Here is a 22,229-nt window from a genome sequence, read left to right on the forward strand (position 1 = left end):
GAAAACAGTACATTAATAAAAAAACACTCCCCAACTTGACCTAAAAAATGGTAGATGTTAGATTTAGGCACTTAGCCCTTATCGGGTTTTATTATGTTAAATTGCAGATATTGGATAGCCTGTTATTCGCTCATTATGGTCGATACATGATTTACATTGATTGTATCATGATTAAACTTGAAAAGAAGAAAAAATTAGACAATTTGATTTAGTAGTTCTGTCCGCTATCGCGGTCAAGCAGAAAGTGACCGTGGTACGAAGCAAAATGAGAAAGTCAAGGAAGATGGAACAATTCAAATTTAAAATTAAATACAAGCAAAAGAAAAAATGATACGATACAAAAAGGTAAGATGACGGTGTAAGGAGGTCACAACTGTATTCCGGTTTTGAAGGTTAAGGGCTTTGGTGAAATTACAGGCACATGGGACTTGTCAACTTGTGTCTCAGGGTGACGAGGGCAGTGGCAGTGCCTATCAAATCTTTGCAATTTAAGGCTATGAGTAGCACTGCAACTATTTTGGGCAGGCGTGTCGCTTACCAACAGGCGCACGCCTTATTCATCACTTCACTTGTTATCATAAAAAAAATGTGAAAATATACTACACACGTCTGTGGCATTTATGTCTAGGTTGTTTATAGAGGATATATTTTTACCCACAAAGTTAACCAACGGAACTTAAGTGAAAACTGATTTTTTTATTGCTGCCTCTGTGGCTGAACGGTTACCATGCTAGACTGCCACGCAGAGATCCCGACTTAGGTTCCCGAGCCGAAGCATTTAATATGGCCTCATTTATTTCTCTCGTGAGTTTAGGTGTAATTTGTAGTTCTCTACCTGTGTGTGTCCATGGCAGGGTTTTCCGTAGTGCGTGACTTTATGTGCGTTATTTTAAAAAAAATTGTTGCCTAAATTTTTTTATTGATTACGTAGTCTGGAATTTAATTATTGAGATAACATTGAGAAATTAAAACCTATGTGAATTTGTTGCTCTGGAATGGTATGCTAATTACACTGGCAACTACCTCCAAAGTTTATCATCAAACCTAAGAACTCGAAACATAAAGTAAGTTGCAAGTACTCTTAATTTGTACGCATGCCTCAGAAGCTTCCGTCTTCAAAGGGCAAAACTTCACAAAGTATCAAAGGAGTTTAAGAAGTTTCAACAATAATATTATTTGGAGGTATTTAGAATAATGTCCGCTAAGTCTAAAATAAGATGGTTTAATATTAAGGCGAAGTATTTCAACGCGAGCCTAGATTTTAAGTTGTGAGTTTCCCCACACGTCCCACAATCCGGGCGCTGTTAATTTATATGAATAAGATAAGAACAGGTGGTGAAAATTTGACACAGATCTAACGTCGACAAGCGCCCGATAGCTACTGGCGGGGCACCGGGCAGCGCGACGACGCAACGTCAAACCGCTGGGCAAATAACATTTGAAAACGGGAATAAACGCGTTTACATATGAATAGGTATTTTCCACACCTACCTATAGTTTCCCAACGTTTCGACCAGGTTGCACTGGCCGTGGTCACGGACTGACTCAGCTAGTCAACGATTTTACAAAAGACAATATTATATTTACCATAATTAAGCTTTTAAGTTTTTGTTGTACTATTTGACACTTTTTAGATCTATCTTTGGTAGTAAAGCAGTATTAATATTATTATACTATTTTACATCTATTATTACTATTACACTAGTTTACAAATAACCCTGTATGTACTTATAAAGAGACTGTAACGTAGGTACAACATAAACAGTAAAACTTACAAAGTTCTATTGTAACAAGTACAAACAATAAACTTATTTATTCCTTGACACTGGAACATTTTGCGAATAACCGAAATAAATAATAATAACCACTAAAACTGAATGCTTGTGGTGGGATTTTATTTTACTCTGATTAGTAAACTTGCAAGTAGAAACTACCTACTAATTCATGGCGAACACTCCTGCAATGTTCTCATAAGGTTTTCCCGCGCATAATCTCCGAGGTACTTCGTTGAATTTTAAACTTAAATATACAACCACTAGTGTAGGAAGAACTCTGACAGATGACCTGTTTTAATGAAAACTCACTTGTCTACTTACCTTCATTCCAAATTCAATTTTCACCCGTTCCTCTTCTTTTTTAAAGTGTTGTAGCTCCATCGATACAATCAATGATTCCGCAATCGTCGAGGTAAGGGAGACACGCACTACAGCTTTAAGGCAAACACTACTTTAATCAATATTCTATGGCTCAGTCGTCAAACATTACATAACTCTAGATTAAGTAAAAAAGTTATAAAAGAAAACTTCTCTAGTCAACTTCTGCCTGTAACAAAATGCAGAAAAAATATGATTTCTTTTACTAGTGACTAGTTGTTGAAGCCTGTATTCGACATGTTATCAAAATAAAAATATCTAAAAATGTTTATTCAAAGTCGAGTCGGAACTGAGGTGGACTCCATTATTAGGTGGTTTTTTGCATGTTCATCATGGTATTCTGTTTTTAGAAGCGTTGAAACTACACTTACAAAAGTAGCTAATTAGCTCCATTATGATGTCCTCGGGTTGAGCACTGCAGAATCAAACTACATATGTTTTATTATTAATATCAGAACAAAACCAAGAAATGACCTCAGTCTGAAAATTCGCCGACGTGGTAACTGAGTTTAATACTGAGCATGTACCTCTACTAATAGAGTTTTATTTACTAAGGATTTGGGGGTTATCTTAGATTGGCGTTTGAGATGAGTTTTTTGTTTTTATTCCTGTAGTTTGTAGTGCTTACAAGAATATAATAAAAAAAAGCTTGACTTCAGTTTCGCGTGTGGATACAGTGAGTGTACTTTGTCGGAAAAAAGTGAGTGACAATGGTAACGCCACAAGAAATCGCGATGAGGATGGGTAGTCGTCGACAGCGAAAAAGGGTAGCCAGATATGTCTGTTCTTAAAGTTGTCATCTGCCGCTGGCCACGCAACCTGTGACCATGGAGCGTGAAACTGTTCCGAAATATCGAAAAAATAAAAAGAAATCATATTGTGGTAAGAAACTTGTAATTAGTGATATCTAATCATTTAGTATATAACCACGAAAGCCTTAAAATCTATATTATAATAAAGTTTCTAGAAATTGAAAAGTGAGTCCCTTGAGTGAGTGAGCGCTGTCTACTAAAAGTAATGAATAAACCTTTTAGGTTTCCTTCTCTACAAATTATGTTCAAAATTTTTTTAAATTCAATTATTTTAAAGGTATGTCTCAGTCAAGGAAATGCGGGGTCTCTTGATATAAGTATTTAATTACTTAATGGATTGGATTCCAACCTCAGTTTGGAGCTTATACCGACTCGACTCTGAATAAACATTTTTTGATATTCCCAACATAGCATACAAACTTTATCTACCATATGTACATATATTGCACTAAATTGAGAAATAAATACATTTTTAATTATATTTAATTGTGGATGGTACATAACTTAAAATATTTGCAAGAAAATTTTCATTTCATTGCTTTCATGTAGCCATTAGAAATCTTAAAATTTTTTTGTCTTTGAAAATTACTTTCTTAACTAACATATTAAACACACATTGCGGTTACCTTCTGGTTCAAATGTAACCAAAAGCGTAGGATTTCTAAATGTACCGTTAATTTTAAAAAAGGAAGAATAAAGAAAATAAAGGAATTTAGATTTTTTTTACGTTACAAATTATGGTTGCTTTTTGTCCGCCCTTTTCGTGTAAGTATAATAGATCACGGAACTCGAGGAAAATTTTAAAAACATTGATTTAGTATACATACATAACTTATATGCCTTTGGAATCCAAAGAATTGACATCGACTTTTAGTGCCAAATCGAAACGACACGCTTACCATAGTTGCTTAGATAATTACTAAACGATTTTTCTTTCTACACTTAAACATCAAGTTAAATTAATTTCATAGTTAGGTACATTTTAAACTGTTTGGATATCATTATTTTGTCAAATGGTTTTCATGTGAAAGATCATCCTAAATTAGCAGTATTATAGCTGTTAACTGCAGAACGCCATTAAGATAGATCCAGTCGTTAAGTTAATTTAGTCACAGTTGGTGTTTGTTAGAGTTTTACTGTTCGTGACATCAGACAATTTGACTGATCACTTATATTATTTAATAACGGATATAAAATACAACCTAATATCGATTATATATTGCAGTGCGTTGGAGGTCAAATGCGAGTCATAAAAATATATATATAATGGAGAAAATTGCATAAATACAGTGTATTTACTCAGATTATGATGACACAACACACGTACGTCCAATTGCTTTGCTACGTACAGATAATATTTAAGAACAGCACCCTAATTATCGACAACTGTAAATGCGATGCAGGATAAACCTACACAGATTTTTTGCTGCGATTATTGTGGAATATAATTTAATTCTATTGTATGTTCTGCGGTTCTATTAAAAAAATGTCGTTTAGGTGTCTTACTCCATTTCTACATTCTCAAATGGACGAAATATGCGCAAATACAGAATTTCTTTTACCTACTGACTATGGCACTATTGCAGTATTAGTGTGTACTATTCAATGATATCAGGTACAATTGCTATGTTCGCGACTAAAGGATAATTTTTTTTCAAATTGAGAACTTGGCGAAAACATATCTTTTGTCTTTGTATTCAGGCTCAGCCTACAGGAAATAAGGCTCTCGAGACGTGTCAAGGGTTTCGCTGTCAATGAGTTGTATTCCTCTGTTACGTATTACGTTGCGTAACTAGCACGTGGTGGACTTCGCCTCATCCGAATTTCGCCGAAAATAACCGAACGCAACGTGGAATCGATCCACCGTACCCGCGACCGCGCGACTTCATGACGTCACAATTCAAGTAGCGACAACTAAAAGTCGTAACTACACAATAATGTTATTGAATTTTGTATTTTATTCTATATTCAAAGTCTAAAATCTCTTATGCATTTCGTCTTCATTTACTTAAGGAAAAACGACAAATACCTAATTTAAGTTGTAATATTATACTGAATTCTTAAAGTCGAAAATTCCCTGAAATGCAACATATACGTAGGGTGTACATATAATAAATATCGCCTAAAGCTTGCAAACCGCCTGACCCATATCGATAGGCCAAACTCGATGCGTATTGCGTATGCACCTGTTTATACCTACATCTTGATAGTATGTTTAACCTTCGGTTGTTACTAAATATAGGACACTATACTGCGTAACTATGTAAATATGTTCGCTACCTACTTTATGTCTAAGATCCAAAGAGCCTTTCTTGCAAATGATTTGATTACTTTTGTGCAATGAAACGGTACGAAATATTTGCTACGAAAATGTAGAACGCGTAGCGTTGCTACGACAGCTTGGCTACGGCGATTATTATTTTTGCACTTTCTTGTTGGTTAATAGGCATTAAAAAAAGTTGGGACGTGCCTAACTGTAATGCTGTACTTTACCTGCTCGTATTAGCATTGGGAAAAGAGGAAAATACGATTAGGTATGATTTATTAGTCGTCATGGAGTTTCCACAAAAGCAGGTCGAGACAGAGAGAATAACGCAAAACAATGAATACTAATAATATCATTTTATTGTATTACAAACATGTCTTTTATAAAAACAAACAATAAAACTTAAAATAAAACTAGCTCAACTAATATAAAATTTAATAGGTACAGTCAATTCGGATAATTTTGACCCAGAGACCGGAAAAAATAATCATTAAGGGCGTTTCAGTGCGTGCAAAATTGAACACAAAATGCAGGAAGGCGCGGCAGAATTCACAATTTTTGTTTTTACCTTATCGAAACCTTTTAATGGATATTGTAAATTCTACCTTATCCGCATGCCATTTGTATTCAATTTTGCGCGCACTAAAACGCCAGCCAATAACGATTACCGCTTTCGGTCCCTGCTTTGAATACTATTACATTTTCCTGAATTGCTTAATAAAATCGTCGTCTGCAAAAATGGTGCCTGTTTCTTAATGTATGTTTTTCTAGATAACCACGATGTTACTCATGATCACAGAACACTAATACCTCATGATTAGGTTTGACTGAAAACGAGTCTGTATAGTCTTTGACACCATAGCCTGTCTTTTAAGACAAAAGGAATTAAAAAATAAAATTGATATCAGGGGGACTATTCTCGATCTCCGTCCGACATCCGTCCGAAACAATTACTGTCAAATAAGTAATATTCGACAAAATTAAAAGACAAGTATCAAGTATGAAGCTTCATTCGCAACACGCGTCTTTTCATTTGGTCAAGTATCGCTTATTTGGCAGTAATTGTTTCGGACGGATGTCGGTCGGCGATCGAGAGAAGCCCCCAGAGGCAACTATCGTCCTTCCAAATAACTTTTTCCATCACTGAGGTATAATTGGAAAAATAGAAGTTCAAAGTTACACAAATTTTCGTAAATTATTTATATTATGAAAATTTTGCATTTTATTTAAAATACTTATGTAACAAGTAATTTTTGTTATGTAAAAATTATGAAAAACTTAATTAATCGAAACACTTAATTTACCACAACGTCGCAGAGTACCTATCTTATATTTCCATTAAAAGTCGCTGTAAAAACATATATACATGTACACATACACATATTTTAAACAGTGTAGGTACACGCAGAAAACAATGGCTAATTTAAAAAAAATTGACACATGTCAGTGTCACCCTTTTCCTACAGTCAAACTGCGAAACGTTTCATTTTACTCAAGATGTTCGTAATTATTTCACAGTAAAGTGACATAAAGACATAATTATTTGATGAGATTCAATTCAATGTTATTATCATGCAATTCAAAGTTACCCAATATGACTGTACATTTACATGGTTTTACAATAATACAATTTTACTATTTGTATTTATATGAGGGTGCACATATTACACATTGGAGAAACACAGACTAACTGGTAATATAAATCAAATTCATATTTTTTTCAAACTATACTATGTCAAGTACATCTTTAGCAGAATTTAAAAAAATATGTTCATTAAATTATTGTCAAAACAAAATATTATTGACATTCTAATTAACATTCACTATTTCTTCATACTAATGCAAACAGTAAATTTCAGTATAGAACAAAAAGTACAGTTATTAATACTTCTATGGTTGTCTTGAAATTCTGCTAAACATTCTGTTTACATTCTAGATGTTTTAACCTGCATGCATGTATATACCCAAACTACATAATTTAAACTCAAATACCTCTTAACATATACGATAATCTAATCACTCTCCCAAGGAAATAACACATAATATTAAATTTCACCAACAAACTCAAAAAAAACAGCCTATTTCATAAGTAGAAATGCTTATATATAAGTAGATTACTACATAGCTACATAAAAAAATGTAATTGTGATTTAAAATTTTTAAAACAGCCCAAGAATTAAGGTTCTCCAGTTCAAGTACAAACTACTGGAAAGATGGTAAAATTAACAGCCATGATAAGCAGTCTGTGGATAAATCTTGCGCTATTGCTAACCAGAATGTTCATGTGTTGTGCCTTAATGGGAACGCCTTAAATTTTGAACCTGTAACTTTGACTTTTAACATCACTTTTTATATTGCTTATTTAAAAAATAAGTTCTTTAAAATTCTGTAATCATTTTGCACAGTCAGTTGCAATGTCCATTTAAATATCATAACATCTGCTAGTATTTAAATCATTTTACATTACATTATTAAGTCCCTCAACAAATTTCAAATATTTTTCATGCCTGTCTGCATAGTTGTCAGTATCAATTCGTCTTTCTTCAACAAATTTCTTTTCATGTGCTATGAGCACAACAAAAAGCAAACTTGAGTACACTCTTTCACTGTCATACTTCCCTATTTTAGCTTGTTTCTGTCTCAAATCGTCAATCTGGCACTTTCTGCAACTCTCCTTTACAAGTACCCCGTCTTGTCGTACTAACCCAAAATGATCATACATGATAGTAATTATTTCATGAATAATAAACCGTCTGTGGTACCATAATGTCTCATGGTATTTATAAAACGTCAGCAATCCATTGTTAATCACCAATTCATTAAATAATAACTCCAATTTTCTACAAACTAAGACATTATTGGAAATACAGTTGCAGTTTTTAGCAACATTGGAAAGAAGTAAGTTAACCAAATTGTCTTCGGAATAAGTATCCAAATTCTCTTCAGAAACTTCGACAGTTATGTCTTTAGGAAAGTTGCCAACCAAAAATTTTATAAATCCTTGATGTAAATTGGTATTGATGGTGTTAGAAAAAATTTTCCAACTTTCATTATTGAATGTGAAAATGTTATTTATACAAAACTGTCTATAATGGTAACAGCTGAAATCTGATACGTGTTTCAGAGTCCATATCTCAGAAAAATTATATTCAATTATGTACAAATTACTTATATTAAATAGTATTTGCTTTTCAATGGCTTTGAGCTTGTTCAGTAGCCACATTCGATGATTCCAGCTATGGTAGTTGTTGGGATTCTTATCTGAAGCCAGATGGCAAACTTCAAGCTCTTCAGAAACAAGATGATCAATATTATATTGATGTGTAGTATCTGAAAGGAAAATTAATAAAATAGAATCACTCACTAGGGCAAAAAGTCGAGTTATACGTCTTTGTGGTATGTATTTACTCTCTAAATCAGCACAATCTACAGAATGTAATAAATTTTGCAATCATTGGAACCTGCAGACGGTAACTTGATATCTTATTTAGAAGCCCATCCGAGTATTGCAGGACCTTATTATTGCAAAAACAGCACTGGCAAGTCACTATGCTATAATTTATTCAAACATACTCTTAACAATACTACAACATATTATGGTTATGAAATATATATATATATATATATAATTTTTTTTTTAATGCATGCACTCAACCCAGTCCCGCACTAGGGAAACCCTGTGTCGCGAGTGCCATGGACATGCACATAGACAACCACAAATTACACCAAAAGTCACGCGAGAAATAAATGTAGGCCATACAAATATTTCTCCCGGCTCGGGAATCAAACCTGGGGCCTTTGCGTGGCAGTCCAGCATGGTAACCATTCAGCCCCGAGGCAGTTATTATAATTACTTGTACAATGAATGTGTACTTTAATAACCAACTTACCTTTGAAAATGAAATCCAAAACCCACCTACGATAGGCAAATGCATCGTTACATTTTGGCTTCCTAGAGAGAACTAGTTTGGTAAACTGCAGCTCTGAAGTTTTTTCCAGCATCAATTTTAATATCATTTCACGTCTTCTATTCCAAAGAGAACTTAATTCTGGATTCACAAGTAGAGTAACATTCAATAGCCTAATAAGTCTGTCTGAGGTAAAAGAAGTTAATTTGAGCGTTTTACGTTTTTGTTTAGGTAACAACTTATCCATAATTTCCGTGTAGCAAAACATATAAACATGCTTCACACACCATGATTCTAGGCCTAGGCAATTTTCTACGAGTAAAACAGGCGACTTATTTTGAAAATTTGATTCCACCGGCACTATTTCAAAGGAACATCTGAAATAAATACAATGGAAAGTTTGAATAACAATGACTAGTATCAGAAGTTATTGAAATTTTGCCAAAAATCACTTACAACTCAGCATTTTTTGTCATAACATTTTCGATGTCTTTAACAATTTTTTCCGCTAGAGCATATTTATCTTCGTCCATTTCCAACACTGGTTACGTATCTCGACAATGTTTAGTAATGAATACTTGCGTTAATTGTAATTATTTATTAATCTTCTTTCAAGCAAACGTCTAAACCATAATGTCAATTTCAATAAACAAAAACAATCAATATTATTTTGTTGGTAGTTTTGAATTCTTTGATTACGAAAAGGTTTGCGATTGGTGGAACAAAGTATACTAGAGTGGTGGCAATTGTGTTGGGTCATGAAAAAAATGTCTATTTGTTCAAAACATATTTTTCAGGAAAATAAATATTTTTCCGGATACTTTTCCAATATCTTGCTCTATTTTTCCATATTTGACGTTGACACCTATCAATAGTTGAAGTTAGTGAACGAAAACGATGGAGCCAGCAGCAAATGGTGGTGGTGTGGTTGTTGGAGGTTTTTTTCGCTGTATTGTTTATAAATGTGACTATTAGCTACACAAGCTTATTTTATAATTCGCGCCAAATGACACTTCAAAAAATATTTCTAAATGTAGAATATAATAGAAAAAAAGGGGTGGGAAACTTCGTGCGAAGAAGACGCAGGTTTTCCTCCAAATTTTAAATATACTTAAAACTCTAAAAAAGGATTGGTTTCTGTACTATAAGTGTATATATTTGTATTAATTCTTTGTATATTTATATTTAATAGTGTGTAATTTGCTGTATATATTGGTAAGTTTTTAATTTTTTCTTGTTAGTATGAGCTATCCGCCCGATGACCCCGGAGGGACACTTCCTCCGGTGTCTCAAGATGCGTTTAATGAAGATGATACAGTTGCTCAAGCTCCAATAAATATGCTAGTAAATGCTCTTGAGTCATCCATGGACACAGACAGCTCGTTTACTGAAGTGAGAAAACGTAAACGTGTTTCTCGCGTTGTTTGTCCAACTTGTAATAAAAAAGAGGCGGGGTGGATCAAATAACTTAAATGCCAATGTTCATTGAAGAAATCTGATGAAAATTCATAAACAAAAGATATTAAGTAAGAAGAAGAAGAAAGAAGAAGAAGTAAGAAATAAAGATATCAAGTCTAATCCCAGTCCGCATATAACTAACAGAGTTGTTATGACATCTCAGCATAATGCAGGCACTTCCAATAAAATTATTGTTAATGAGACGAATCGACCGATGCCTATTGGCCGTTCTAACTGTCAGGCATCTGATGTAACTCCTTTTGTAGTCCATGTTCAAAAACAAACTCTATCTGATAACAGTGACACTACTTCACACCCAGTAACATTTGGACGATTTTTAAAAAGAGCAGTTAAAGGCGTAGTAAATGGTAGTCTAAAGCGAATAGGCCGAAATCGTATTTCTTTGAATTTCATTAATTACACCGATGCTAATAACTTTACAATGGACGAAAGTCTCATCGCAGAGAAGTACAAACCCTTTATACCAACCTTTAATGTCACCAGAATGCGTGTGGTAAGAGGAGTCCCGCTTGATTGGACTGATGAAGAAATAATTTCTAATATTTTTGTACCTTTGGGTTGTGGCCCGATAATAAAAACTAGAAGAATTAGACGAAAAGTTACCAATAATAATAATGCAAGGGGATTTGTAAAGACAGGTACCATTGTTATAACGTTTGATGGGCAAGTACTGCCAACCCGAGTATACATGTGCTATACAGCTCTATCTGTTGATCTGTATATCTATCCTACGGTGCAGTGTTATAATTGTTGCAGGTTCGGTCATGTCAAAAATCGATGCTGTTCCACACCAAAGTGTTATAAATGTGGACAGGGACATTCGGGTGACAGTTATGACATTATGGAGGAAGACTACTGATGTTGCTTATGTAATGTTCATCACCAAGCAATGAATAAAAAAAGTCTTGAGTATAACAGACAAAAAGGTATAAAGGAAACCATGAGCACGAACTGTACCTCTTATATGGAAGCTGTTAAGTTGCATCTACCTATATCTAAGATATCGTAAGCCGATGCCTTACTTCAGCCATCTTATCCCTCTTTCAATGTCACATCATCACTAATAATGTATCTCAATATCAGTCGTATAGGAAAACAGTGTTCAAGAAACCTTGGACACCACCTACTTCCTCTAAAGGTTACGATCGCAAAGCCCACAATGAAGTTATAAGACAACCGTGTCTACCAGCATCTAGACCAATTATAAATAATGATAATAATAATAAAAAAGATATTAGTATATCAGATATTATTAGTACATTAACAAAGTTGTTAGCTCAATCAAATATAGTATCACCGTCCAACGTTGCATCAGTTATACATGCATTATATCAGTTATCTTGCATTAATCACAATGAATCACAAAGCTACAATAATTTAGTGTAGTTGTCTCAGTATTAAAAACAAGAAACATGAATTAATTACTCTAATTAATAGATATGAACCTTTTATTATATGTCTTCAAGAGACATAGTTGAATCAGGAAAATATTATCAACATTCCTGGCTTCAATTGTTTAAGGTCGGACAGGCCTGATGAGTTTGGCGGTGTCGCTTATTCATCAAAGATTGTTTTACAGTTAGCACTCTTCCTCTCCCTTATTTAAATAATGATATCTCTGCTCTAGCTGGAATAGTAAATAATATTTGTTACATTTCTATATACTTTGCCCGTCCCAATAATTATATATTTAATGGTTTTAATCGACTGTTTAACTCCCGACCAAAACCATTTGTATAATTAGAAGATTTTAACTCTCACCATATGACTTGGGGCTCTTCTATTTCAAATTACTATGGGGAACAATTATTAGAATTATTAGATAGCCATAATTTATGCATTTTAAATACTGGTTCACCTGCTCGCATTACAGGGCCTAGGGAAAGCTTAATTGCCCCTTGTTTATCCATATGTACACCTGATCTTGCTTCTGATTTGTTGTGGTTCCCCAGTGATTCTACTTATGGCAGTGACCATTATCCATTAATTGATACCTTCCCTTTTAAAAAACCTTTTATACAACCTAAACAACCTCTCCTGAAACGTAAGAATATTAATGCCGACTGGGACTTATTTAAAAATAATGTTGAACAACTGATACAAGTCTTGCCTGTAATATCATACACCAACGTGTCAGCTTGTTCTGATAGGCTGGCCAAACTTCTAATTGAAGCAGCTGACAAAACCTTCCCGCTGAAGTCTGGTGGCTCTTGTAGGATTCCTTCCCCACAATGGTGGGATGATAAGTGCACCAAAGCAACAAAAGAGCGGAAAGAGGTCGAAAAGCAATATAGTAGTTCTATGACCGATAACAATTTTACTAACTATATTTTAATTGCCAATGCTACAAAAAATCTGCTGAATAAGAAAAATTTTGAAGGATGGCAAAGATTTTGCACCTCATTTGATCCCAGTGTAAATTCCTCCATTGTTTGGCAGAATATCAGAAGATTTAGATCTGGTTTTCGTTCCACTCAAACATATAGTCTTTCTATTATTCTTGCAGAACAGATCATGGATCGGTTGGCCCCTCCCTCAGTTTCAGAGCAGATCATCCCCTCACCACTTCCATTTCTGCCATCAACAGGTAGTAACAATAACAATGTTATAAACCTTAACTCTTCCTTCACCACGAGGGAGTTAAAGGGCGTTCTGTCAACTGTTATAGATTCCGCGCCAGGTGAAGATGGGATTCCATATTCTTTTCTTTCTAATTCAAATAGTGCTTGTCTAGAATACTATCTTTCTTTAATAGCTGAGTTAGCCAGTTGATCTGCTTTTTCATTTCCACGAATACCCACATGACTAGGTATCCAGGCAAATACAACTTCATATCCTTTAATGAAGCATTGATGAAGGAGCTCTCTAATGTTAAAAATTATTGAAGATTGTTTATGATATTTAAATGGAAAGCGAGACAGGGCCTGTAATGAACTCATCATCACAAAATACAATAGTCTTTTCAAGCTTGGCGAGAAGAATATATTCAACAGCTTTAAAAAGGCCATAGCATTCTCCCGTATGAATGGTCGATTCCGGGAGAAGTTTGACCTTCTGAACCACTTTATATTGAAAATGTTAAACACCAACACCTACGCAACTATTATCAGAATGTACTAAATAGGCTGATTGGGAATATATATTTACAGATGCACCCAAACATTCTGTGAGTGAGCAAAAAAAGTCATCCTATCTCACTCGCTCCCATCGCCGAAATGGTCCGAATTGAAGAGAACTATAACGAGTGGCGCGCTCAGTCACCACGGAACGGAGATCGCGCATTGTATCAAATACGTATGTCGTGATGTGAGTGACGGGGATAGCTATTGGAACGGAGGAACACCTATGTAACTTTGGAATATCGTTCTTTCGGAACCAGTCACGGTGATACTATTTGACGGCGGATCATCGTGATTTTTTCACCGTGACGTTATTTATCACCCACCTCTAAGTCCATTACTTAGCCCTGTTGTCACTTTAATGTCAATGTCAGATTGAATGTTGAATTTGTTGAATCCTTGTTTGTTGTTGTTCAAATCCTAGAAATCTTTTACATGAATATTAGTTACAACTTAAAGGGAATATATTAAACAAAACTTACATTACTAAGTGCAGAAGTAATAAACCGTAATGGTAAGTGTTATAGAACGGTACATTTTGTAATCTAACCTACCATAATTCTCCTGTTTAAATAAAATATTCATTTCTCTTTATTCCAGAGTGCAATATTCAACTTCCAGAGTTTATTGTCGGTAATACTGCTTCTAATATGTACTTGTGCCTATTTAAGATCATTTTTCCCTAGTATAATGGATCGCAATAAAACTGGGTAAGTATTTGAGCAACCTTATTTACTTATCCAAAAATCAGCTATTGCATTGCACGCTATTAACTCTAGTTCCTCTCCACAATGAGCGAGCTAATACTAATATATCAAAAAAGAATTTGCACTCTTTATCTCACCACGAATCATTCCGATTGTACACATCTGCACTCGCTATGTTCTTGACAAACCGCCACTTCATTTTTACGTACCTTTATCCTCAGTACTTTTAAACTGGCCTTTTTTAAAGATACCTCAATCTCATCGAGATGTGTATATCGAGGTGTGCCTCCCTCCGCATTTGTATTCTTTTTTCTTTTTCAACACAAGTTGTCCGCCTAATAGTAAGCAACACACCTGTCCATTACAGTTGCAGGGCCTCTCAGAGCTTTAAATTGCAAAGATTTAAGGGGCCCTGCCACAATGCCAGTCACCCTGAGACAACTTGAAATGTACCATGGCCTGTAATTTCACCAGCACCCTTACCCAAAACAGTAATTGCTCACATTACTGCTTGGCGACAGAAATAGGTATTGTGTTGTTAATCCATTAACATCCATCGTTTATGACTAAATTATCAAAGCTTTTCTATCCTGGTCACTACATCGTCTTTTGCACCACAATACTCTTACCATTTACCATACTTATTGTACCATAATGTATTGTAAAGAAATGATACTAGTATATAGGCAATAAAGCTACTTCAGACTTTTCCACTTTGATGTTTTTTTTTTTTCAATTAAATTGCAGTTCCATTTCTTTTAGTTTGTTGTGTATTTGTTTCCGTTGTTCAACAAATCCTTGTATAAAAATTCTAAACAATTATTTTATTTGATAAATAAAAGATTGCTATGTTATTTAATAGTCTTTATTTTGTATTGATACAAAGCATTTTTGTGCTAACATAAAATTTGTTTTCAGACTCACTGGAACATTCTGGAAATGTGCAAGAATAGGTGAAAGGAAATCTCCCTATGTGGCTGTGTGCTGCATTCTAATGGCATTCTCTATACTTTTCCTCACATAATCTTAAAAAATTCCATTGTAAATATAGTTAAAACTTATTTAATAATAACAGAGTAATGTAGTAATCACATGCCAGTCTTATATTTTCTTTCTAATATAAGTTCACGAGTCTTTCACTTGCTTGCATGACACGCTTCGCGCATACGCAAAGATCTGTCGCATACGCGCAGGCAGGACTGTTTACGATTCGCTCGCTTGCGCCAGCCTCTTGCTTTGCGTTGGATTTCTTTACGTTGCGTGAGTTTGATATCTATCAAGCTTGATATTTCCACGCAAGCAACAGGACTTGCGGAGGACAGCACCACTGGCCAATCACAGAGCAGCAGCGTCCACGAGTCCACTACAACCAATTGAAAAGGCAAAACGCCGCGCATGCGCACAAGTCTCCGCCACGCAAAGCGAAAGACTCGTGAACGCCTTTGCGCCGATGGAAGATTTCTATGCTGTGTACCCAGCCAAAGCAAGCAAGTGAAAGACTCGTTTAATAAGGCGTTTTCTAGTATTGGAGCTCCAATTTTACAAAAAAAACTATGAATACTTTTTTGTTACCAAAAATATACTTCCCAATGCAAACACAATGTTGTTCTAAAGAAAGGACTTTGTATTGCTTTTATAAGTCATAAACTTGCTTATAGTTCATTTCACATAGCATGATTCCGGTGAAGTTTGACATTTGTAGTTTCTAGAGATGTAATTATGTAAGATTGAATGACAAAAAATCTATTTAAATATCTTATTGAGGTAATTTGTAACGAAAAAAGAATCGATTAACTGAACATAATGTAAGAACAAGTATTGAACAAAATAGAAAGGATTCAATTATTATGTTATTAGGTCAACAATTACTCCAAAAACATCAAGCAAAGCTCAAAACAAAAGAAAACGACCCACATACAAGGTAGTTGCATTCGTATTTATATGTATGCACTCGTATTGACGCGAAATACACAACAGTCAATTCGATTTATCGATTTTAAGGTGTAAATCTCTATGGATAAAATATTCTGTTTTGTGCATCAAGTAATCGGGGCAATTTATTTTTATCTTTATCATTTCATTTTCTTTCTACTTAATACACTGCAATTTTTATCTCAAATTACAACTGCACCAAATATTGCTTGTCTGCACATTATGACAAATGTACTATTTCTTTTTTGTAACCTGGTTGAGGGATTAGTTAAAAATAGTATGTGTGCAACGTAAAAATTGGAAATGTCACTCATCCTATGTGAAATGGACTACAGTATGTTACAATTAGCTAGTAGACAATAAGCAAGGAGGGGTATACCGGAGATGGAATAATAAGATCCATGTGAATGTTGCGTTATGACATTTTCCAATTTATGTAAAGAATATTTTGTAAAATTCTAAAAAAAGATTATAAATAAAAAATCTCAAATTTATTACCATTATTTTATTTTTTATACGAGATTGATTTCTAGCACAGATAAAAATTTTATAGAAAACAGTACATACTAAGGGATAGAATATAAAGAGATTACAAAACTGACAAAATCTAATGCTAATGTTTAAATAAAATTGCTCGTTGTTTTTGCTTTTGCATTTACATTTGCCAATTTCCATAATCAACGTACATCTGGCAACAGACGGAAAATTAAATCTATTCTATTTTGTCTTGTATATGATTTTTACTGGTAGCCTGTTCCTCTACTAATCTAGTGACTTCTCACTAGTGACCGCGAGAATATTTATATCGAAATGTTACTTCATGTGACCGTAATGCCACACAGTCGTTGCATCGTCGCAACGCTATGAGTTCAACGTGGCATGTTTTCTGGTTTTTAAGAGTACAACGCAACGTTGTTGCAATACATCGCTCGAAGGGGCGCAGTACGATTTATCATTCAATTCACAAATATTTTACGCGATCACAAGCGCCATCTGTCACTGTAAACTCATAGTAGAGGCACCGAGTGGTGATCAACATAAAAGTAAAAAAACAGAGTAGTTTTGTTGGATATGAGATTGGTAACAAATTATTAGAACTGTGTAGTTACGTCATCTGAAAATATGTAATAATTCGCAGGTACAGTTCAATAATACTATTGGTTCAAGAGTATGGTAATAATTTTGTTGCAATCTGGTAATCCAAGTGATTTCGAAAAAATGTTTACTGCTTCTAAAATCTGCTTATTGCAGGTTAACAAGTGCATTTAAATCTGTAACCGTGCTTTATAATAAAATAATTAGTTTTATTTGAAAATGTAAGAACAAGGAAACTTAATGCATTTCCGTACAATTTGTACCCTTACATGGTTAAAGCACAGTAAAACGTCTCAATATGTTTAACAACTTGACAATTTTAGTATGCAAAAATTTCTATCAAATGGGCTGAATACTGCGTGCTATCACCAACTTTTGTTTAGAAACTCTAGTGCATTAATATTCATACTAACACGTCCAAGAGCGTTCGCTGTCACAAACGTATTACGAGTCAACTGTAAACTGGTCAAACGATCAACCACTATAATCATCAAAGTAAATGACCGACATAGATTGACCCGCTGAGCCGTGGACGTAAAAAAAGCAAGTCACGTTTTACTGGCCATTGCTTTAATAACACGGGCAACTGCACACGATTGCAAGAGCCTACACCCTATTAATTGGAGCATTAATCAGTCTAAATATTCCTATCGTAAGCTAACACCACTTAAATACAGCGACTACACATCCACTAGTACTAAATCTAGTAACAAGTCAATTTTTATAATTCGCTAACTGAATAATGTAGGTAACAAAGGCAGACTGAAAGGTATCTTCTCATTTAGTGATATATATAAATATGTGTTTTGATCACGTCACTTCTTTGTGTGGGTTATGAAGTGTCAAAGATATAATTAGAATGAAAAAAACATTATATACTATCGAAGACAATGCAGAAGAACTTTGCAGCAATCTTTGGCAAGCTAATTCCCATTAGCTTGACAAAGATTGCTGCAAAGTTGCTGCGTTTCTTCTACATCAAGTAACCGTCTTCTTCTTCTTCTTCTTTTAAATGCCCCATCGAAATAATCAATGATTTTGCCAATGTCAAGTAAAAATAACTATGTACGGTAGTTTAGTATTATTATAAAAATTATACAAAAAAATGGCGATTTCGCCAATGTCCTGTGAGTTTTATAAACTTAACTTAACCGTCTTCAAATATTTAGTATTGTCACTTTCCATTGACATAGTAGCAGTAGAGATCCTTGCGAAAGAGTTCGTCCAGGAAAGTACCGCCATCTTACCTATTTCTGCTGCCAATCAGTAATGTCAGTATTACTGTGTTCCGGTTTTGAAGGGTAAGGGTGCTGGTGAAATTACATGCTTATGGAACTAGTCAACTTATGTCTCAGGGTGACGGGCGCAGTGGGAGTACCCCTCAGATCTTTACGATTTAAAGCTCATTGCAACTATTATGGACAGGCGTGTAGCTTACCATCAGGCACACGACTTGTTAGTACCGTCACTTGGTATTACAAAAAAAACATACTCGACAGAAGAAATGTACCTAATGTTTGTTTATCTACCAATACTCAGTTAGCGAACTTAATTATATCAATTTAATGCATTCTAAAGTTTACTAAATTAATTTAAAATGCGATGGGTTTCAAAACACTTGCAGGACAACATTACTCAAATTTTGAATCAGCACTGATCAGCTTGACAATGCCAAAAACGTTAATCGCATTTTATATTAGCCCCCGATATTATTCCCACTATATTGTTTTACAAACTTTACTTTAACGTTCTCTTTCTTCGTATAAGTCTGTTTAACATATTCCCCGATATACAATAAGATTTTAACTTGCCAAGGTAGAAACGGCGCTGATCTGTGCTGATAAATGCCGATCTCTCCCTTATTCGTAGAAGTGGCTTATATGGTTAAACCTTATCAAGACGTTGAATACTTAATAACATGAATAAATGATTATAAGTGTAAATAAAATTATTGATAATGATTCGTTTTGCTTAAAATAGTGCGAATAATTTCACAAGACAATAGACTTTCAGCACCATTTTTAGGCAAAATATATATCCTGTAGTGTATTACTACTTGGAGGCAATTTTTTACTAAATAAAATCTAAGCAATTATTACATTAATAAAGTGACGTATATTCATAAGCAATGGGTGACCTAAATAAGTACAGATTATATGGCACTAGAAATACAGTACAAAATTCTACAGGCCTTCTGCTTAACTGAGTCGGTTAATGATGTAGCTGCGCGGTGCGAGACGAATTACAGAGTGAGTTTACGTTACGGTTACGTAGCGTTGCACACAGGATAATTTCAACAAGATTTGTCTGGCGATATTCAATAACAAGTTGATTGAAGAAATCGCCAAATCGCTTGTATTCATTTCAATTATCAATGAAATATTTTTTTATTATTGTATCACATAACAATAATTGACTAAATTTGATAGGCATTTTTTCAATCAACTTGCTATTGAATATCGTCAGAAAAATCTTATTGAAATTTTCCTCTTGTGCAGCGCGACGTAACTGTAACGTAAACTGCCAACCCTCCCGCACCGCGCAGCTACCTCAGGAACCGACTCAATTAAGCGGTAGGCCTGTAGTAACGTGTAGAAACAATACTAGATTTGAGCAAGTTAGGAAGAATTACGATTTTCAAAGTAGTATGCATAAATCAAGTTATACAATGTAAAGAAACAACACTAGTCGTTTGTAAAAATAGTTCAGATACTGGTTTTATTACGTACAGTATTTATATTTTAAGAATTTTGGACAATAATACACGAGAACAAAACATTTTACTTACAGAAATAACCACAAATACTCGGTTGACAAACGATATACAAAATAATCACGAATGCCAAATAAAGAAATCACAGAGAAAAAATGCAATTTGTAAAAGGAATAATCAAACGTTATCACAGAGAGTTTATAATTACAGTAGAGGTGCACCGCAATAACTTTAAAAAGTCTTTCCAATAGAATAATTAGAGGACTACACATTTTATTTGCATTCCAAAAAGAAATATTGCACGAGCTGTGAAATAAAATATATAGTGTATATTTTGCGTTAAACAATTTAGAACAAGCCCAAACACAGTCTATAAGGGTTTAAACAGGTTTAAAAAACTGTAGAAACATGCTGTCGAGACTTCTCAACAACTAAAAAAATCCGCTAAATAACATTTCAACAACTATCGTACCTAGGTGCTCCACCTGTTTTGTATATTGGATGGTTAATTTTTCAGCCGCAAATAAAATTTGTAATCATAAACCATTGGAGTGAGACATAAGTGCAGTCACATTCAAAAAGACTAATAACACCGTTCTACGACCAAAATCTATCACAATCATACTATTTTTACTAGAAAATTTTTGGTGTCTTACGGGTGATGGTCAATATACTTAATACAAGCTATACTAATGAATTTCGAAATAATGCTAAGTATAAAATCTAGACATATTCTTAGTATAAAAGGGTTATTAAGGTATCTTAGTACCGAAGATCTTAATTAAAGCAGTTTCATAGGGAAGCAACAAAAGCATGAAGTATAAAAATTACATAAAAATGTTCAAGAGCTCTTTTGTTGTACATTTTTATTGCGAATTTGGTTCTTTATAGTAGTAATTAGTCTGTGGACATACGCGGTATCAAAGCGGCAACAGGCAATATACACCATTTTCTTCTTTCCTTAAAAAGTAATATTGTGTCATTTATGCGCCCTTTTTTTACAATATCGCAAAATCTTGTTTAAGTCAAGTTCCTGGTAAAGATACCTAATGGTCGATATTGGAGGTGAGGTAATATTTGCACCAAATATTGTGTGTTACAGTCACTATGAGTACAGTCAATTGAAAAAGTCGTAGAAAATAGGGACACTGATAACATTACGTCAACGTTAAAAATAACACAAAATATGATTTTTACTTTTCTATAAAATAAATATTAACCGATTTATTAGAGAAATTTGCGTTCCAATGTGATTTTTATAGCATCGTAGAAAAAAGAGCGGAGTACGGTTCCTTTCTAATTTAAAAAGCGATGGTTTTTATCCCTCAGCAGCATGTACGTTGTAAATTGTGAACGTTGTAAATTTGTGAATATTCAGTAGCAATATCTCTCCCTGACAGTCGGTCGAGAGAAGCATCGTGATGAAACTTGTACGTCGAAAAAGGTTCATAGCCCTTGGAAAACATATTAAGGCCCCAGGCACCATTGTGAACGGATTTCGACCTGAACCCTCTCCTAAGAGGAGACCTAGCAGAGAAACGCAGAGAAACGGATAATGGGTTGATGGAATGTGCATATTGGCGGCTCGACGTAAGGAGCACTGGTGCAGTAAACTCCCACTCCTATCCAACCCACCAAAATAAAATTATTAATTATACTTTCATATTATATTAGTAGCCGCAGTATTTTTTTAATTAATGAACGGCAAGCATATTATTAGATTTTTATCATTTTCTTTAATACAATATAGCATACTGACCCTTCAGTGGAGCGCTTCGCGATGTATCCTATGAACAGATGTTGTTTACAAAGCGCAGTACTGAATTCAATGAGTGCGAAAGAGAAATTTAGTTGCGGCGATGTGTGAAACAAAAGATTAGTATGAGAAAATTAGCAAGATTTGAGCGGCGCTCCGAGCAACGCTGCCGTGCCGGGCGCGCCCGATGCGACGACTAGGTGATTCTGCACTTCGCCTCCGCGCGCCGTTGCCAGTTTTATTTGTCAAATAAACAAACCGTATTTTTTTTGTTGTGTGTGTTGTGTTG

The 22,229-nt window shown here is 34.5% G+C and overlaps 2 protein-coding genes across 2 annotated transcripts; one reads left to right on the forward strand and one right to left on the reverse strand.

Annotated features, from left to right (window-relative positions):
• Positions 1-7,260: 7,260 nt before the first annotated feature.
• LOC113234829 (protein prenyltransferase alpha subunit repeat-containing protein 1) lies at positions 7,261-9,774 on the reverse strand. The gene is made up of 3 exons (XM_026470336.1): positions 9,596-9,774; positions 9,122-9,516; positions 7,261-8,561 (listed from the first exon to the last, which is right to left on the reverse strand). The coding sequence occupies exons 1-3, from the start codon at positions 9,670-9,672 to the stop codon at positions 7,690-7,692; spliced, it is 1,344 nt and encodes a 447-aa protein (XP_026326121.1). The 5' UTR covers positions 9,673-9,774; the 3' UTR covers positions 7,261-7,689.
• Positions 9,775-14,085: 4,311 nt separating this feature from the next.
• On the forward strand, positions 14,086-16,776 carry LOC113234672 (protein kish-A). The gene is made up of 3 exons (XM_026470099.1): positions 14,086-14,251; positions 14,338-14,447; positions 15,363-16,776. The coding sequence occupies exons 1-3, from the start codon at positions 14,249-14,251 to the stop codon at positions 15,466-15,468; spliced, it is 219 nt and encodes a 72-aa protein (XP_026325884.1). The 5' UTR covers positions 14,086-14,248; the 3' UTR covers positions 15,469-16,776.
• The last annotated feature ends 5,453 nt before the right edge of the window (positions 16,777-22,229 follow it).

This window comes from Hyposmocoma kahamanoa, unplaced genomic scaffold (assembly GCF_003589595.1).
Source record: "Hyposmocoma kahamanoa isolate Upper Pololo Valley unplaced genomic scaffold, ASM358959v1 86, whole genome shotgun sequence".
In the NCBI taxonomy this organism is placed as follows: Eukaryota; Metazoa; Arthropoda; class Insecta; order Lepidoptera; family Cosmopterigidae; genus Hyposmocoma; species Hyposmocoma kahamanoa.